General features: G+C 45.1%; 1 protein-coding gene across 4 annotated transcripts in view; it reads left to right on the top strand.

Annotated features, from left to right (window-relative positions):
• Nucleotides 1–17,253, top strand: part of BANP (BTG3 associated nuclear protein) — a 755,155-nt gene that overhangs the window by 78,590 nt on the left and 659,312 nt on the right. For all 4 annotated transcript variants that reach the window (XR_003857728.1, XM_029608652.1, XM_029608651.1 and 1 more), the window contains exons 3-4: nt 1,240–1,334; nt 4,109–4,308. Coding sequence is in view for 3 of the 4 variants with exons in the window: in XM_029608652.1 (XP_029464512.1) it covers nt 1,240–1,334; nt 4,109–4,308 (295 nt within the window). In the remaining variant the exon portion in view is untranslated. The remainder of the gene's footprint in view (nt 1–1,239; nt 1,335–4,108; nt 4,309–17,253) is intronic.

Raw genomic sequence — 17,253 nt, 5'->3', positions numbered from 1 at the left:
ATGGATTCTGCTTTATATCAGAAAATTCTAGAGGAGAAGGTCAGGCCATCCATCTGTGAACGGAAGATAATGACCTTGAATATTTAAGTAAATCTATTACAGAATGGCAGAGGAAGAAAAGATTTTGTGTTATGGATTGGCCAAGTCAGAGTCCTGACCGAAGGTCTATTGAAATGTTGTGACAAGTCCTGAAATGACCTGTGTTTATGCAAGGAAGCCCTCAATTGTCACAGAGTGGTAATGGTGCTGTATGGATGAATGCGCCAAACTTTCCCTAGGTCAGTGTGAGAGGCTGAAGGAGGTGCCACCAGTTACTAAATGAAAAGTTCACATTCCTTTTCAGACAAGGATTCTTCTTGCTGAATAAATAATCATATTATTTCCTTTTTGTTTCAGGAATGTATTCAATGGGATTGTCTTTCTCTCTTTTCTGGGTTTAGCTTAGGCTGTAATAATGTTTTGAGAATAAATTGTGTCAAGATACAGACCATCCTAGGGGATTCACAAACTTTTTCTCAGTACTGTATATGCTTTACAGGCGTTGAAGAGCTGTGTATCTCCAGTACAGCCCTTTTCCTTGAAATAATGCAGAAACAGTATCCAGAGGTTTGAACAGATCCAGTACAGTCCTTTCCTTGGATACTAGGGCTGGGCTGTTACAAAATAGCACAGGTGTCTGAGTTTTTTTTGTTTTTGTTTACTAAAATAGCTTCAGGAGCCCTGCGGAGCTCAAGCTGTCCCAGAGAGAGAGAGAGGGAGCACCCATTCAAGTTCTATACAAGACACAGTTACACTAAGAGGGATTTTTAGGCCAGGAAAGATCCCCTTTTTATTAATTAAAACTGCCTTACCTGAGTTTGGCATAGCTGCTCTGCAGAGGTCCTTCCCCTTTGGCTTTTCTAGGGGACAGTTGGGTATGGCTGCCTGAATCATCATTTCCCTTTCAATCTTCCTCCTTGGTGCCTTGGTTTCCCTACCAGAACCTTGATTATATGGTTCAGAGGAAATCACTGCTAACTCAGGTACTTGCTCTGTCACAGTGTCCTAATTGGAATCATGGCTCTGAATACTTCCTTTCATATGGTTGTAAGAATTTCCTCATAGCTGAGAACATGAGCAGCTTGTGTCACGTTTGTCTTCCCACAAGCTGTGTGAAAACTTAGTAGCCTTGAGCTTCTGTGCTAGATTTCTCAAACGGACCTTTGCGGGATTTTCATGATTTTTTTTTTCCCTTTGCAGTTATATTGGAGAATCATGAAGTAACAGAAGACGATGTGGGGCCAGCTCTGAAACGACAGCGAATAGAAATAAACTGCCAGGATCCATTCATTAAGGTTTAGCTTATTGCTGTTTTGTTCCTTCGTGTACTGATGTGTAGAACACCTTTGCTCTAGTAGTTTCCCTTTCTCTCCCCGTTACCATTCCTCTCCTGATTCGTTTCCAGTTACCCACTTGGTGCTTCTGAATAGTTGCTGCTTTTACTGTTTTGTTTTTGCTGTATTATTATTCTACTTTTTTTGTTTTGTTTTATGTTTTTCATAATGCTACCCATATATGTAGTGCTGCACAGAGTAAACCTGAGTCAGTACAGGGATACAGTGAAAGTTTAACACAAGTTATTGAGGGAGGAAAAAGAGTATGGGATTGGGAGCTGCTACATTGCAGATAGTAATTACTTTTTGAACTCAGATGTAGATGCATATTTGGTGGTCACAAAGTACTTTAGTCTTTTTATTTTGATCTCAGACTCCTACGTTATGTAATTGCTAATAAAACACCAGAATATTTATTAAACTTTGATGTCATTCCTGACATTTTGGTCTCTGGGTGGTGAAGCTAATCTGCTTTGGTTGAATTTCACAAATTCAGGCGTGTAAATAGACGACCTAAAGCTAACCTTTACTTTTACCCATCTTCATGATGGGTGGTGCTCGCTAGGAGACTGACGATACCTCTTATAGCGGAGGAATGATGCAAGCAGCCCCTTCTCTTTTAGAAGTTCAGTTGTACACAAAGTGCAGCAGCAGCGACAGAAGCCAAATTGTTTTCTGCCACAGCTGTTTTCATCCTCAGCAGCTTACTAGCGGGTGGCTTTGCTGGACCTGTGGTTTGTGTTGTGCACATGGGGCACTAGATGGCACTCTTGCTCTCTCTTGCAGCAAGACTTGTCAGAGTTCGTTGTATGTTTTCAGCACTGTCAGCACATAGGCAGTGATTTTACTGATCTTTTAATGTATATTTCATTTAACCTGATAATTCGATAATAAGATAAGATTTAGTGTAAATGCAACTATAACTCAACCTTTTTCAGGATTAGAATACATTTCTGTGTGAGAGAATATCAAGTTCCACTGATCTCTGAAGTCTGTTTATACTTTTACGTTTTGTATGTACCTGTCCGAAAGACGAAGGTTTAGCTCAATCCTGGGTTATTATTTGAAGTTAATGAAAGACACATTGTTAATGTTAGGTATAGACGTTTGGAAATGGTAGTACAGCTCTACTTTTCTTACAGCTCATACACAGAAGTGAAAGTAAATGATTTGGGAAAGATCTGGCTGGGTTTGCTTGTGAACCTGGTGATGTTGAGGGCTCTTGAAAGAATATTGAGGTGGAAGTTTTTCAGCTCTTACCAACCAGAAGCGTGATGTACAATTAAAGCTCAGAGGAAACTGACTCTGCTGGTGAGAGGAAGACAGAAGTGCAAAGTATTTCAGAGGATATCGAACCGATGCATGCTCAAAAAAAAAGTAGCGTCCTGGAGCATTGTGAATTTTTTTTAATGGGAATAGCCCATACATGCTTCATTGTTTAAAAGTATCATTACTACAATCCATCACAAGGAACCATAATATGTACCAGTTTCCCCAGTGATCAAAGATGTATAATTTTATAAAGAACAGCATATTAGAAAATCATTTTTTTCCAATGAAATATTGAGAAAAATGTCTGAAAAGTGGCCATAGACTTTTCAGTCTCCATTCTCCAATAAAGAAAAGGAGCAGAATACTATGAGCTCTCCTGAACTAGGCAGATGAGCAACCACAGAGCACATACCTTCTGCACATAGTCGTATTTTGATGAATGAAAGAGAATCTGGAAAATTCTGAAAGAACTTTTAAGTTTACGTTTTCTGCAAATAGTTGAGTCACTACTATTTTTCACCAACAAGATGATTCTTAGAGAAAATACTATTATTACATCCCAAGCAGTCTGGCTATAGAAGAGGCTACAGTACAAAGACAGCACTCACAGCTCTCACAACAGAAATCGGTTACCATCTAGATAAGATACACAATGTGTTACTTATCAGTCTTGATATGAGCGTTGCTTTTGATACAGTCAATCACCAACTTTTGGTTGATCGACTTTATGAAATCAGCATTTTATTGCCTGTACAATATCATTGACGGTTTTTATGTTGTATTAGGTTTGACATTTTGATTTTTGTTTTTATTTATTTTATAGTGTATGATGTTTATTTTATTATCCTAAGTTTACATTATTACTGCACAATTAAGGTTTGCTTTTTTTAGATGAACTTTGTATTAGCATTAATCCTTGTTTTAAACTTTACATCACATCAATTTGCCACTATAAGAGATTGTAATTTATCGACAAATAAATCACATAATGTGTTTATTTTTTTTCTACAACTTTAAATAACAAAAATACAGTCATAGCAGCATCACAGAAGAATGATGTGTGTGCAAAGCGCATTAAATCTAAATTGTCTTTAAAGCATCCAGGGGACGTTAAACTTCATCCCTGTGCATTGAATTTTTACAAATCTTGCATTGATCACATCCCTATTATATCAGTGCCTTGAGTATAGAACTCCTGGCTGATAACTGCATCCCACAAACTTTAAAAGTTGCTTTTCACATTTTTCTTTTTCCTGCATGGGGCTGCTACATTCTTTTATGTCTCCAGGATGAGGACCAACTTCCATAAAAAGAAGTTTTCCTGTGTCCCTTTAAACAAAGCACAGATATAAATACATGGTGCACTACTGAAAGACAGGGGTGAAAACTGGGTACAGACAAGACTCTTCATTAAGTGGTATGCACTATATATATTTTTTAAAAACCCTGTTATTTCCTTCTAGTCGTTCCTGTTTTCCATTAACCAGACGATATGCCTACGATTAGACAGCATTGAGGCAAAACTCCAGGCTCTGGAGGCCACCTGCAAATCACTGGAAGAAAAACTTGACCTTGTTATGAACAAACAGCAAAGTCCCATCCAAGTTCCAATGGTGGCTGGATCTCCACTGGGTGCCACGCAGACATGGAATAAAGTACGATGGTAAGAAGAAGCCACGTGAACTTGCAAAACCAAACAATACTGTATGCAGTGGGGTTGGGGATGTTAGAACGCTTCGATCGTTGACCTATTCATCAAAAAATGTGCGTCAAAATCCCAGTATCGATTCCAAGCAAGAAGATTGCAGGTCTCAGTCTAGTTCTTGTAATTACCTTAATTACAAAACCATTTCAAAGCTATGCAGTGCCGGAGACTGAAATAGCAGTTATAATGGAGGTTAGCAGTGATACCCGTTGACAGAAGCTTTCCTGTTTTTTGCCAACATTCTGCCTGACTCTGACTCTTTCTGTTCATTCCCTACTGTCACAGTGATCAACAGTATTACCAGATTCTCAAAAATCCCAACCTTTGCCTAAGAAAAATATCTTTGCATTCTAAATAAATGAATGACTTCAGGAGCTTTGTATTTTCTAAGTGTAGATTTGTTTTCCCTTGGAAGTAAATTGCCTTCCGGCACATGATGTGAACTGCAGTTAGACTGAGACTAAACACATCACACTGGGGCATGGGCAACTTATAATTATTTTCAAATTTCATGCTGGCCTAAACCAGACGGATTCATTTTTGCTTTGGAAAAATCTCATCAAATGTACATTATAATGACGTAAATCCAAAGTGTATCTGTAGTTCAGTGGCTGGAAGTTTTGAATATAGTCCTGCAGGAGGCCGGCTCTGTTTGTTTTGAACTGATATTCTAGGCTGACCTTTGAACACTTTCGATGTGTAGGAGTATTTTGCTTTTAATGAAATGTAATTGTATATCATTTGAACCCTGCCGCCAAGATTTGCTGCACGTGCCTGTCTTCTTGCATCTAAGCCCCTGCTGTTATTAAAGCTTTAGTGAGAGAAGAGCTGGTGTTTAATTGTGGGCCACCATGCATGGATTGTTTTCAGCTTCCTTTTGTTTATGTCCAAACCATTCCAGAACACTGAACATTTATGAATTAAAAAGGCTCAGCTCTAAGCTTTGCTGGACAGTGTCCGGAAGGGGGAGAGTTTCCAGGTGAGAGGAGTAAATCTTAGTGGATAATCATTGAGCCTTACTTTCTCTCTTCACTATTTATTTTATTTATTTATTTATAACTTTTATATACCGGCATTCGTAAAAAAAAACATCATGTCGGTTTACAGACAACTGAGAAAGGAAATTACAATGATAGAAGGAGGAAGGATAGGAAGTTAAAAGGTGACAACTTTACTGTAGAGCCAACGGGCGCCACAGTTATTAAATGAGATTACATGTGGTTAACCAGGTTGGACATAAATTAATTATATACAAGAGACGACAAAGTGGGGGGTAGCGCGGGGGTGGGGGATGAAGCGCATGGGGGAGGCGGGGTGGGGTAGGGAACTGTTAATGCTTTAGGGGTTTTCTTTTTGTTTCGGATTTAGAAGGTTTTGGAGAAATCATAACTTCAAATACATCTGAAGTTGATGTATTTGTATTTGAAGTTGATGTATTTGAAGTTGATGTATTTGAAGCCACACCACCTCCTCTCTGTCATTGAGATATAATTTGTACTCCGGTATAGCACTGTCCCATTGGTTATCCTCCTTCCACCATCTCTGAGATACCAATTAAGTCTATCTCATCATTCACTGCTATACATTCTAATTCTCCCATCTTACTTCTAGACTTCTGGCATTAGCATACAAACATTTCAAACTTTGTTTTTAGTTTGTATTTTCATTCTGCTTTTTACTTGATAGGGGTAAGTTAGAATTTTCTAGCTCAGGTGAGTGTTTAATTACAGGCACTTGGACTGATTTTCTTATTATTGGAACCTCACTGTTGGGATGCTCTAATTCGAATGCATCATTAGTATCCTTTGAAGATACCTCCCTCCGAACCATGGAGAAATTCAGAGAATGCTACCCTGGAGGTTCTGGATTTAAGATTTCTATCTTAGAGCCTAAATTTGGCTTCTAGAATCTCCCTCCCACATTTTCCTATGTCGTTGGTGCCCACATGTACCACAACAGCTGACTCCTCCCCAGCACTGTCTAAAATCCTATCTAGGTGACGCGGGAGATCCGCCACCTTCGCACAGATAGGCATGTTACCAGGTGATCCTCACGCCCACCAGTCACCCAGCTGTCTACATTCCTAATAATTGAATCACCAACTATGACAGCCGACCTAACCCTTCCCTCCTGGGCAGTAGGCCTTGGAGACACATCCTCAGTGCGAAAGGACAATGCACCACTTGGAGAGCAGGTCCTTGCTACAGGATCTTTTCCTGCTGCACCAGGTTGATGCTCTCCGATCACGAGACCTTCTTCCTCCAAGGCAGCACCAGGGCTGCCAGTCTGAAGTTGGGACTTGTCTACTATGTCCCTGAAGGTCTCATCTATATACCTCTCTGTCTTCCTGAGCTCCTCCAGGTCTGCCACTCTCGCCTCCAGAGATCGGTCTCGTTCTCTGAGAGCCAGGAGCTCTTTGCATCGCATGCACATGTACAGTTTCTCACCAGCGGGTAAAAAATCATACATGTGACACTCGATGCAAAAGACTGGGAAGCCCCCCTCTTGCTGCTGGACTGCTGCCTTCATCTCAAATTTGTTCAGTTCCTAGTTAAGTTTTAGGTTGCTATGGGAGTAGGAATATGTCTAATTAGCGTCCTTTAAATGTATTAGTGAATTCACTATGGGCCGGATTTTAAAAAGGCCCAGCGATGCGCATAAAGCCTCGTGACGCGTGTAAGTCCTGGGGCTTGCAAAAAAGGGAGGAGGCGGGGGCGGGATCAGGGTCCCTGCACAGCGGCCATATTTGCCACTGTGCCGGGGATCGCCCGCCGGTAGTTGGTCGGCGCGCGCAACTTACTTCAGCCCCAGGGCTGAAGTAAGTTTGGAGATAAAAAAAAAAAAAAAAAGCAAAGGAAAAGGTCGGGTGGAAAGGGTGGAGAAGGAGGGGTAGGGAACGGGGGGAGGTAGCGCAGCTCTGCGTGCGCAAGGTGCACAATTGTGCACCCCCTTGCGCGCGCCAACCCCCAATTTTATAACATGCGCGCGCATGTTCTAAAATCAGGCGTACATGTGCGCGCGTGCTTCTTTTAAAATCTACCCCAGTATGTTTGGTAGTGATCTACAGGGGAAAGATCAAACTCTCAATAAGGTGTGGGGAAATCATGAAGTGAAGTTAAGTCTGTTTTTTGGGGGTTTTTTGTGTGTGAAAGTGGCACATGGTTCATAGATGAAGGGAATCCCAGGTCCTTCGTTTGCCAGAGGATAAGAATCTGGCTGTTGGAAACGAGGACCCTTGGGCCGGCTAATGGTTAGTGGAGAATCTGCTGAAGGAAGGCCTGTAGCTGGGAGGCAGAACTGAGTCAGGAAAAGAGGAATCCTGAGAGAAGTCCGAGTCAGGGCAGGCAGCGCAGAAGAGGTAATGAAGACAGTCCAGAGGTCGTGGCAGGCAGCAGAGAAGCAAAACGTGGAAATGGAACAGGAGTCTGGGCAGGCAGCAGGCTGGCAGAGACCGGAGACAAGCCAAGCATCAGGATGGGCAGCGGACCAGTAGAATCAGGAGACAAGCCGAAGTCGAGAGCCAGAGAATCAAGCTGAGCAGAAACTGGAATAAGGAGCGGAATAGGAATTGGAACACAGGAGCGGAGCAGGAACTGGAACACAGGAGTGCAGGATGAATGAAGCTGCAACTAGCTACTCGTGAGAGTCAGACCTGTTGCAAAGGCAAGGCAGGAAGGGCTTCAGTGGCCTATATATAGGCCAGAGGTGCTGATGTCTTGTTGGGGACCGGGCCAAGGTTTCCCGCCACGGCTCCTTTAAATTGAGTGATGCCGCGCGTGCCTAGGGGTGGAGTCCCCCACCCTGTTCCCCGGCGTCTCCCTCGTGGCGAGAGAACGCCACCGGGAAGCCTCGCCACGGGGAGAAAGAGCACGGAAGAGCCGGCCAGCAGTCTCCGCTTCCCCGGGTAAGTGATGGGAGGCCCGGTCGCAGCTGCCCGCAGCTGTGTTTCCCAACAATAGCCCCCCTCTACACCCCCTTCCCGGGGGTCTAGGCTTAGTGGGATGGTGAAATTAGAGTAGTAGTGACTTATCAAGAATGTTGGAGGCAGGTTCCCAGGTGTTTTCCTCGGGTCCGAACCCTTCCCACAAGATCACCCATCTGCGATGATAGAACTGAATGTCAAGGACCTCATGCACTTGATAGATAGTCTCTTCGTCAGGGACCACCTCTGGAGTCTTTGGTGTAAGACGGTGAAAACGTGAAAGAATCACTGGTTTAAGCAGCGAGAAGTGGAAAACATTGTGTATTAGCAGACTAGCAGGTAGATGTAGATGGTAAGTTACTGGACCCAATCTGTCAGCGATCACAAAAGGCCTAATGTACTTAGGAGCTAAACGCATAGATGGGATGCAAAGATGGATGTGGCGTGTACTTAGCTAAACCCGCTCCCCGGGGTTAAAGAGTGGAGCCTTGCGATGACGTCTGTCAGTATCCTTTTTAGCAACCTACGCCGCTTGTAGTAAGTTGCTTTGCGTGGACTCCCAGAGGGAATGGAGTTGTCAGGCATAAAGCTGGATTGCCGGTGATGGTACAGTCAATGGAACAGGCAAGGGTGGTTTAGGTTGCTTTCCAAACTCCACTTGAAAAGGTGAAGCCTTGGTTGCGGAATGTACGTGATGATTGTAAGAAAATTCAGCCCATGGTAACAGGGCTTCCTAGTCATTTTGTCTTTCACTTACAAAGATACGAAGGAACGTCTTCAAGGAGCGGTTGTTTCGCTCAGCTTGGCCATTGCCTTGTGGGTGGAAGGCTAAAGTAAAGTCTAGGCGAACCCCAAACATTTTGCAGAGTGCTCTCCAATACTTTGCAGTGAACTGTGGTCCTCTGTCTGAGGCAATGTGCTGTGGGAGGCCATGCAAGCGAAAAATATGTTGCGTGAAGAGGTTACCAAGTTCTGGTGCCGTAGGAAGCTTGGAGAGAGGCACGAAGTGTGCCATCTTAGAGGACCTAGCCACTGTGACCCAAATGACCCTCTTTCCCTCTGATAGTGGCAAATCTACTAGAAAGTCAGTGGAAATATGGGTCCATGGCTCCATCGGAACGGGCAGGGGCTGTAATAGACCCCAGGGACGACCGGTAATGGTTTGCGCTGGGCGCACGTGGGGCAAGAACTGACGTAGGCCTGACCGTCTTGGGAGGCTTGTGGCCACCAATAATGGCGAGTAATGAGTTCTAGTGTTCTGGCTTTTCCTGGGTGTCCAGCTGTTAAGGAATCACGTGCCCACGCTAGCACTCTCCTGCGATGGCGCAGAGGAATGACTGTCTTGCCTGCAGGAACGAGGTCAGTAGCGAACAACAGGACCTTAGCTGGGTCTAGAATAAATTGTGGGATTGTCGGTGCATCTTCGAGCTCTGTGGTCCGGGAGAGAGCATCCACTGTAATATTCTTGGATGCCGGACGATATCGGAGTGTGAAATTAAAGCGGCTGAAAAACAGCGACCAGCGTGCTTGTCAAGGATTCAGGCGTTGAGCTTTACACAGATATTCCAAATTTTTGTGGTCGGTGTATACCACTATGGAGTGTTGAGCTCTCTCCAGCCACTGTCGCCATTCCTCGAAAGCCATTTTAATGGCTAAGAGCTCCTCATCTCCTATGCCATAATTCCTCTCCGCAGGGGAGAACTTTCATGAGAAGTAGGAGCAAGGAAGGAGAGTGCTCTTATTGGAAAATTGACTAAGGACTGCACCCTCCGCTAAGTCGGAGGCGTCTACCTCCACTATGAAGAGTCGTGAAGGATCGGGATGTCGGAGGCACGCGTTGAGAAGAAAGGCTTGCTTCAACCCTTCAAAGGCTTGGATAGCCTCTGGTGACCAGTCCCTGGCATTAGCTCCCTTTCTTGTTAAGGCAGTAAGTGGTGCTACCATAGAAGAGTTATGAGATATAAAATGGCAATAAAAGTTTGCAAAGCCGAGGAAGCATTGCAGAGCCTTAATTCCAGTTGGCTGTGGCCAGTCTTGGATAGCAGAGACCTTCTCGGAGTCCATGTGAAATCCAGTTGAGGATACTATGTACCCTAGAAACGGCAGGGATTCTTGTTCAAATACACATTTCTCAGATTTAGCAAAAAGGCGATTCTCTCAGAGACGTTTTAGTACCTTACGTACGTCTTGCCTATGAGTGGAGAGGTCCTTGGAATATATGAGTACATCATCCAGGTACACAATTACTGAGGACTGGAGCATGTCTCTAAGTACTTCATTCATGAGGTTTTGAAAAACCTCTGAGGCATTACATACCCAAAGGGCATTACTAGGTATTCGTAATGCCCATTCTGCGTGTTGAAGGCGGTTTTCCATTCGTCGCCGGCTTTGATTAGTACTAGGTTATATGCTCCCCTTAAGTCCAGCTTAGTAAAGAGCTTAGCTCCCTACATTCGATCCAGGAGCTCCGGAATGAATGGTGTAATGGCATTAAGCCCTCGGTAGTCGATGCAGGGTCTGAGGGTTCCGTCTTTTTTAGTGACGAAAAAGAACCCAGCTCCAGCTGGGGACGTTGAAGGCCGGATAAATCCTCTGTCCGGGTTTTCCTTGATGTACTGTGTCATGGCTTGTGTCTCTGGGAGTGATAGCGGGTACATGTATCCCCGGGGGGGGGGGGGGGGGGGGGCGTCGTTCCCGGCAGTAGCTCTATAGCACAGTCGAAGGACCAGTGCTCGGGGAGTATCTCCGCTTGTTCTTTGGAAAAGACATCAGCAAATTCCATGTAAGGCATTGGCAGAGATACTGTTGTGGTGGCTAGAGACAAGCTGGGTTGTGGCAAAGTGAGTATACAGTTCGAGAAACAAGTAGGACTCTATGCTGTGATTTGATGGGTCTCCCAGTTAATTAGTGGAGAGTGCTTTTGAAGCCAGGGTAGACCAAGCACGATAGGATGAATGGATTTCTCCAAGACCAGAAAGGAGATCTCTTCTGAGTGGAGCACTCCAGTGCGAAGAGTCAAGGGTGTTGTGGTAGCTGAGACGCACCCTGGGAGTAAAGTGCCCTGAATTGATGCAATTCGTAATGGAGGTTTGCGGGAAGCACAGAGAGTTACAATTGTTGGACCAGCTCTGCCAGGATAAAATTCCCTCCTGCTCCGGAGTCAATAAAGGCAAGAGTAGAGAAAGTTCCTCCAGGATATTCAAGAGTCACTGATACTGTACATTGAGGAGCAGAATTGATGCAGCCTAGGGACAGTTCCCCCATGACGCCTAGGCCCTGGAGTTTTCCGGCCGTTCGCTGCATTGAGCTAGCAAATGACCTTTGCTTCTGCAGTATAAACAAAGGCCTAGCGAGCGTCGCCATCTCCTTTCTTCCGGGGTAAGAGGACTTCGCCCCAGTTGCATAGGTTCATCACCCTGGTTGCTCGGAGAGGCTAGTGATGAAGACATAGGTCGAGAGAAGGCCAGAGCCAGTGTCATTTTAACTTCTCGAGCCTGTTGCTGGAGCCTGCGATCGACCCTTCCTGCTAGATCAATCAGGCTTTCAAGGTCATCAGGAAGGTCCCTTGCCGCTAACTTGTCTTTAATGCGAGATGACAGTCCCTTGCCGCTAACTCGTCTTTAATGCGAGATGACAGTCCTTCCAAGAAAATGCTGCGGAGACTGTCCTCCAGCCAGCCCAGCTTGGTCCACCAACGTGTGGAACTTGACCACATAATCAGCCAGTGGTCGGGAGCCTTGGCGCAGATGCAGAAGTTCAGCAGCCTCAGTGGATTGGTGAGCTGGTTCGTCAAATACTTGCTTGAAACTGTTTACAAATAGTTGAAGATTCCCCAGCAGTGGGTCATTGCGTTCGATAACGGAGAGGCCCAGGCCAGGGCCCTTCCATCCAGCAAAGTGGTTTTCACCTGATCGGATGGAAACTGTGTTGGCTGGAGAGCAAAACTTATGTAGCAATGATTGAGGAAACCTCAGCATTGCTTATCTTCGCTCGAGTACCGGGGAGGAGCTGGTAGGTGCACAGAAGCCACCGGACTGGGACTAGAACACTTGTGATGCCGCGCGCGCGCACGCGCCTAGGGGTGGAGTCCCCCACCCTGTTCGGCGGCGTCTCCCTCGTGGCGAGAGAACGCCGCCGGGAAGCCTCGCCGTGGGGATAAAGAGCAGGGAAAAGCCGGCCAGCAGTCCCCACTTCCGCGGGTAAGTGATAGGGGGGCCTGGTTGCGGCTGCCCGCGGCTGGGTTTCCCAACACTGGCATTGCGTCCATTGGGCTAGAGGTTATGGGTATTGTCTCTATAGGGGACCGAGTACTCAGAGGTCTCGACTTTTTGGTAAGTCTCAGTCCTTTTGCTACAGGAAGCCTCAGAAGAATGCAGGCTCTGGGAGCGGATCACTTCGTCTATCTCACTTTTATCAGAGCTAGGCCGAATCATGTCAAACCCATGGGTCCTGGAAGGGTTAAGAGAAGGCTATGCTCTGGAGTTTCTTCACATTCCTCTGGATGCCTTGTGGTCTTGCCTTGTAACTCCTTACAGAAGGGGGTGGCAGTGGAAACTTCCTTAAGAGGCTGTTGAACTTGAAGGCCGTAATTTGCTAGAATATAGGGGTCGCTATTCCATTTTGTGTAAACCCCCCGCCCCCCCAAAAAAACCAAAACAAAACCAAAAGGAGTCTTTTTAGCCCCTCCTGGATCTCCAAGGAGTCATTTGTCAATTTGCGAGTGACTCATTTCTGTATGGAAACTCTGTGCTCTTTAAAATTGGCAGAGCAATCAGGGGAATTATCCCATCTCTAGATCTGATGGAGGCATTTCTATATATTCCCTTCACCAAGAACATCAACGGTTCTTGCAGTTTGCCATTTTGGAAAGTCATTTTCAGTTTCAGACCCTATCTTCTGGCTGGCTGCTGTGTCCAGGACCTTCGCTAAGGTCATGGTGGCAATAGAGGCTTCCTTCTGCAGGGATGGCATCTTTGTTCACCTGTATCTGGATGACTGATTAATGCGGGCCTGAAGCGTGGAAGAGAGTCACCTGGATTCTTGCGAGGTGGACTCATTTCTGCAAAAGTTAGGCTGGGTGGTGCCCTTGGCCAAGAGCAGCTTATAGTCACCTCTGCAAATCTAGGAATGGCTGAGCTAAGGAAGAATCTCCTTGTGAGGTGTGTAGTAAGGGCTGTAGTTTTTGCGTACAGTTGAATAGATATTGGATAATATAAAACTGATGATGATTAATGCGAGAATTCAGCATTGAATTTTGATGGATGATTTTGCAAAAAAGATCTAACAGTTTATTATCTCTTCCTGGAGGCTTGTTAGAGTAAAACCTGTTTTTCTTGGCTGTTTTCATTGCCGATTCAACTACTATTGAATTGTGAGGGACTTGAACATTCGAGTAGTAGGATGTCTTTTGCATTCTATATTTTAAATCCAGTTTTTTGGAAACCGGGGTGAGAAGGAGTGGAGTATCCCATGCCTTATCCATCAGACCCTCTAGAATTTGATGTGGAGGTAGAGCAGTGGCCTCAGATGGAACATCTAGCATTTGCAGAATTCCCATTATCTCCGATCTCGGGTCTGGAAGTTTTCGAGTCTCTATGTTAAGAGCTAAAACTAGCTTCTCCAGAAATTTAGCGTAAGATCTTCAGGAGGTGACGTTGGCTGAGGTTGCTCTTGTGGAGGGTCTGAAGGAATACCCGTTGAACTCCCCGGAGATGACAGGGGAGAGAGCACTTGAGAAATCGAGTGTGTGGATGACACAGGAGAATTGGAATGTGTCTGAGACGGTAGATTTGGAGGTGAAGAAGGAGAAATATGCGCAATGCAGGATCTGGAGGATCCTATGGAAGAATATTTGGATCCGGAGGTAACCCCTGGAAAAAAATGTGTAATAGAGAAGTGATGTGAGACATTGTCTCCTCAGCCGTTGGGCGGAAAGGATGGTCAGGTGGTCTTGTGGATTTTTTTAGTCGCTTGACCAGTGTTTTTAGTAATGGAGATTTTGGTCTCTTTCTGGGACAATGAGGCTGATAAACCATATCCGGTGATGAGTCCCAACCTCCAGCCGGTTCATCAATTATAAGGTCGGATAATACCGAGGAAGGAGAGTGGTGATCTCCGTGTAGGGATGCAGAGTGTTGCAGAGCAGATCTGGCTGAAGATGATACTCCAGATTGCAGCGTAACATGCTTTGTTTTTGATGTTGATTTTCATGGTTTTTCAGGCAGTCCAGGGACTGTCTTTGGCTTATCTGCAGAAGTATGAGTAGTCTTCTTATGTTTTTGAGTAGACTGCATCGTAGCCTAATTAGATGCGTCGTGATGCATTGTAGCCTTATTAGATGTGTCATAATTTGTCGTGGCTTTTGACAATTTCAATGAGGTCGACGCATGCATCGAAGGCGTTGTACAAGGCAGAGTAGGGTGACTCGATGCAGGTTTTGACGGCGCATGCGTCATATCCGACGCAGCACTCGACGTAATCTGAGTGGTTGCCGATGCAGTTTGCGTTGCACGGCTCTCCGAAGCCAAATGTGCGCGTCGAGAAGTCTCAGACTGGGGTTTTTGCTTACCCGGGGAGGACTTTGTTGATCTTTTATCCGCCGAAGAGGGGGCATGTGTGTGCCTCAGCTTCTCCATTTTCTCTGCCCCCTGCATGTGGCCTGATCATGATCGGGACCAAGGCATAAATAACAATAATTATGCCAGTCGGTCACCGACATGATCTTACCGCATGAGCAGTATTTGAATCCTGGGCTTCTAGGCATCTTTTCTTCTTTCTTCCTGTTGAATTGAAAGTTTTTTGTCTTCTGAGGGGTGAAAGAGAGAGTTCCACATGTCCGTGCAATGCCGCGGATAACAAAAACTGAGGGGAAGCTCGAGGAGTGCGGGAAGCCGAAATCATGCTCACTTCAAAGCTCTTCGAGCTTAGAGAAAAAGCTCCGCCTTCATGACATCACGGATGACGTCACCCAGTATGCATAGCTAAATGCCCTGCTTATCGACGGAAAAAGCCTGGGATAAACATAGAGGATCCTTAGCTGTGGGAGAGTGAGGGAAAAAGCCTGGAATAAGCACAGAGGATCCTTAGCTGTGGGAGAGTGAGGGAAAAAGCCTGGAATAAGCACAGAGGATCCTTAGCTGTGGGAGAGTGAGGGGTAAAGCCTGGGATAAGCACAGAGGATCCTTAGCGGTGGGGGAGTGAGGGGTGAAGCCTGGGATACGCACAGAGGATCCTTAGCTGTGGGGGAGTGAGGGGTAAAGCCTGGGATAAGCACAGAGGATCCTTAGCTGTGGGGGAGTGAGGGGTAAAGCCTGGGATAAGCACAGAGGATCCTTAGCTGTGGGGGGGCGAGGGGTAAAGCCTGGGATAAGCACAGAGGATCCTTAGCTGTGGGGGGGCGAGGGGTAAAGCCTGGGATAAGCAAAGAGGATCCTTAGCTGTGGGGGGGGGGGGGGGGGGGCGAGGGGTGAAGCCTGGGATAAGCACAGAGGATCCTTAGCTGTGGGGGAGTGAGGGATAAAGCCTGGAATAAGCACAGAGGATCCTTAGCTGTGAGGAAGTGAAAATGAAACCAGAGATCAAGTGGAGTCTGTGGTATTGCAAGAGGAAAGGAAATTGGCAAGACAAGATGGGCCTTACAGTCCTTATCTGATATCATGTTTTATGTTAAAGGTGTTAACAAACAAAAGAACCCAAGACAGTCTTGTCACCGTAAACAATTCACCAAAAAAGACTGAAAACTCTAATATCAATTAGTGTACACCTGGTATAAGTGCTGAAATAACTTTTTCAAATTTTTCAAATTTTTCAAATTTTATGTGAAACCGCATCAGCAAGCCTGACGACGGCCGTGATACCACTTGCCGTCCGGACCTCTCGTCATGTGCGGTGGTTGATACTTTTATACTGTCCAAAATTGTTTAAACATTATCTGTTCTCCTATAAACAATTCATTAGCCCGACAGCGGCCGGTGTTTCGCGATCGGTATCGCTTCTTCAGGAGTCAATTGCGATATCTTGGAACAGATGCTGTATAAAGAAAATAATGAAATCTTGACATAAAAAGAATTGTATCTTAAAGAGTACTTAGCTTAGGTGTCACAACTCGCCAACCTTTATCCCGGACGATTCCGTCTCTCCTGTCTACAAATTTCGGCGGGACAGAATAACGCTGAAAAACTCTTCCTTTTAAAAAGCCCGCGATTTTCAGCACGTTGTGACGTCAGAACGTCAATTGAAGGATCTCAAACAGCTGTGAAAAAGAGCTCTAGACGAAAAACTAACGTGAGGACGTTATTAAGAATGATTGTGGCAAGGTCAAAGATGTTACATTCAAATAATTAGAAGTGGGTCACTGTTGTTAAATTATAGAAAAACTTGATACTCTAATGCTGAATTCAGGCCGTGTGGCTCCACTGTATTTAAACGATGTATCCAGCGTTGTTCAGCGCGTAGTAACCGCGTGTTAAAATCTCCTCCTCGCCAACTGGGGGACAATTGCTCCAATACTACAAATTTTAATTCATCAAAATTATGATGTTGTTGAAGACAATGGGATGTTAATGGGGCAGTCAATTTACCAGTGGTGATGCAGGATCGATGTTCGATTAGCCTGGTTTTCAAGGCTCGTTGAGTCTTTCCCACGTACCAAAGATTGCACGGACATTGTATTAAATATATCAGGCCTGAAGAACGACAAGTTGTAAACTGCCTAAGAGTCCAAGTAAAATCAACTTTAGAAAAGTACAGGGAAGATGTGTCTATCATCACATGGCATACAGTGCATGCTCCACATGGAGTGTGTGCGCCTATCTGAACCCTGGGCGGAGGGATCTTAGTGTCCGAATGAACTAATAAGTCCTTAAAACTAGAATTTCTCGTGAAGGCAAAACGTGGGATATCTTGAAATTCATCGTACAGCTGTAATAGATGCCAATTTTGAGATATGATACGTTTCATGACAGAAGTCATTGATGAGAATG

The sequence above is a fragment of the Rhinatrema bivittatum genome, chromosome 7 (genome assembly GCF_901001135.1).
Source record: "Rhinatrema bivittatum chromosome 7, aRhiBiv1.1, whole genome shotgun sequence".
Lineage (NCBI taxonomy): Eukaryota > Metazoa > Chordata > Amphibia > Gymnophiona > Rhinatrematidae > Rhinatrema > Rhinatrema bivittatum.
The sequence above is the reverse complement of the archived record's forward strand: the minus strand, read 5'-3'. Positions and strand labels throughout refer to the sequence as shown.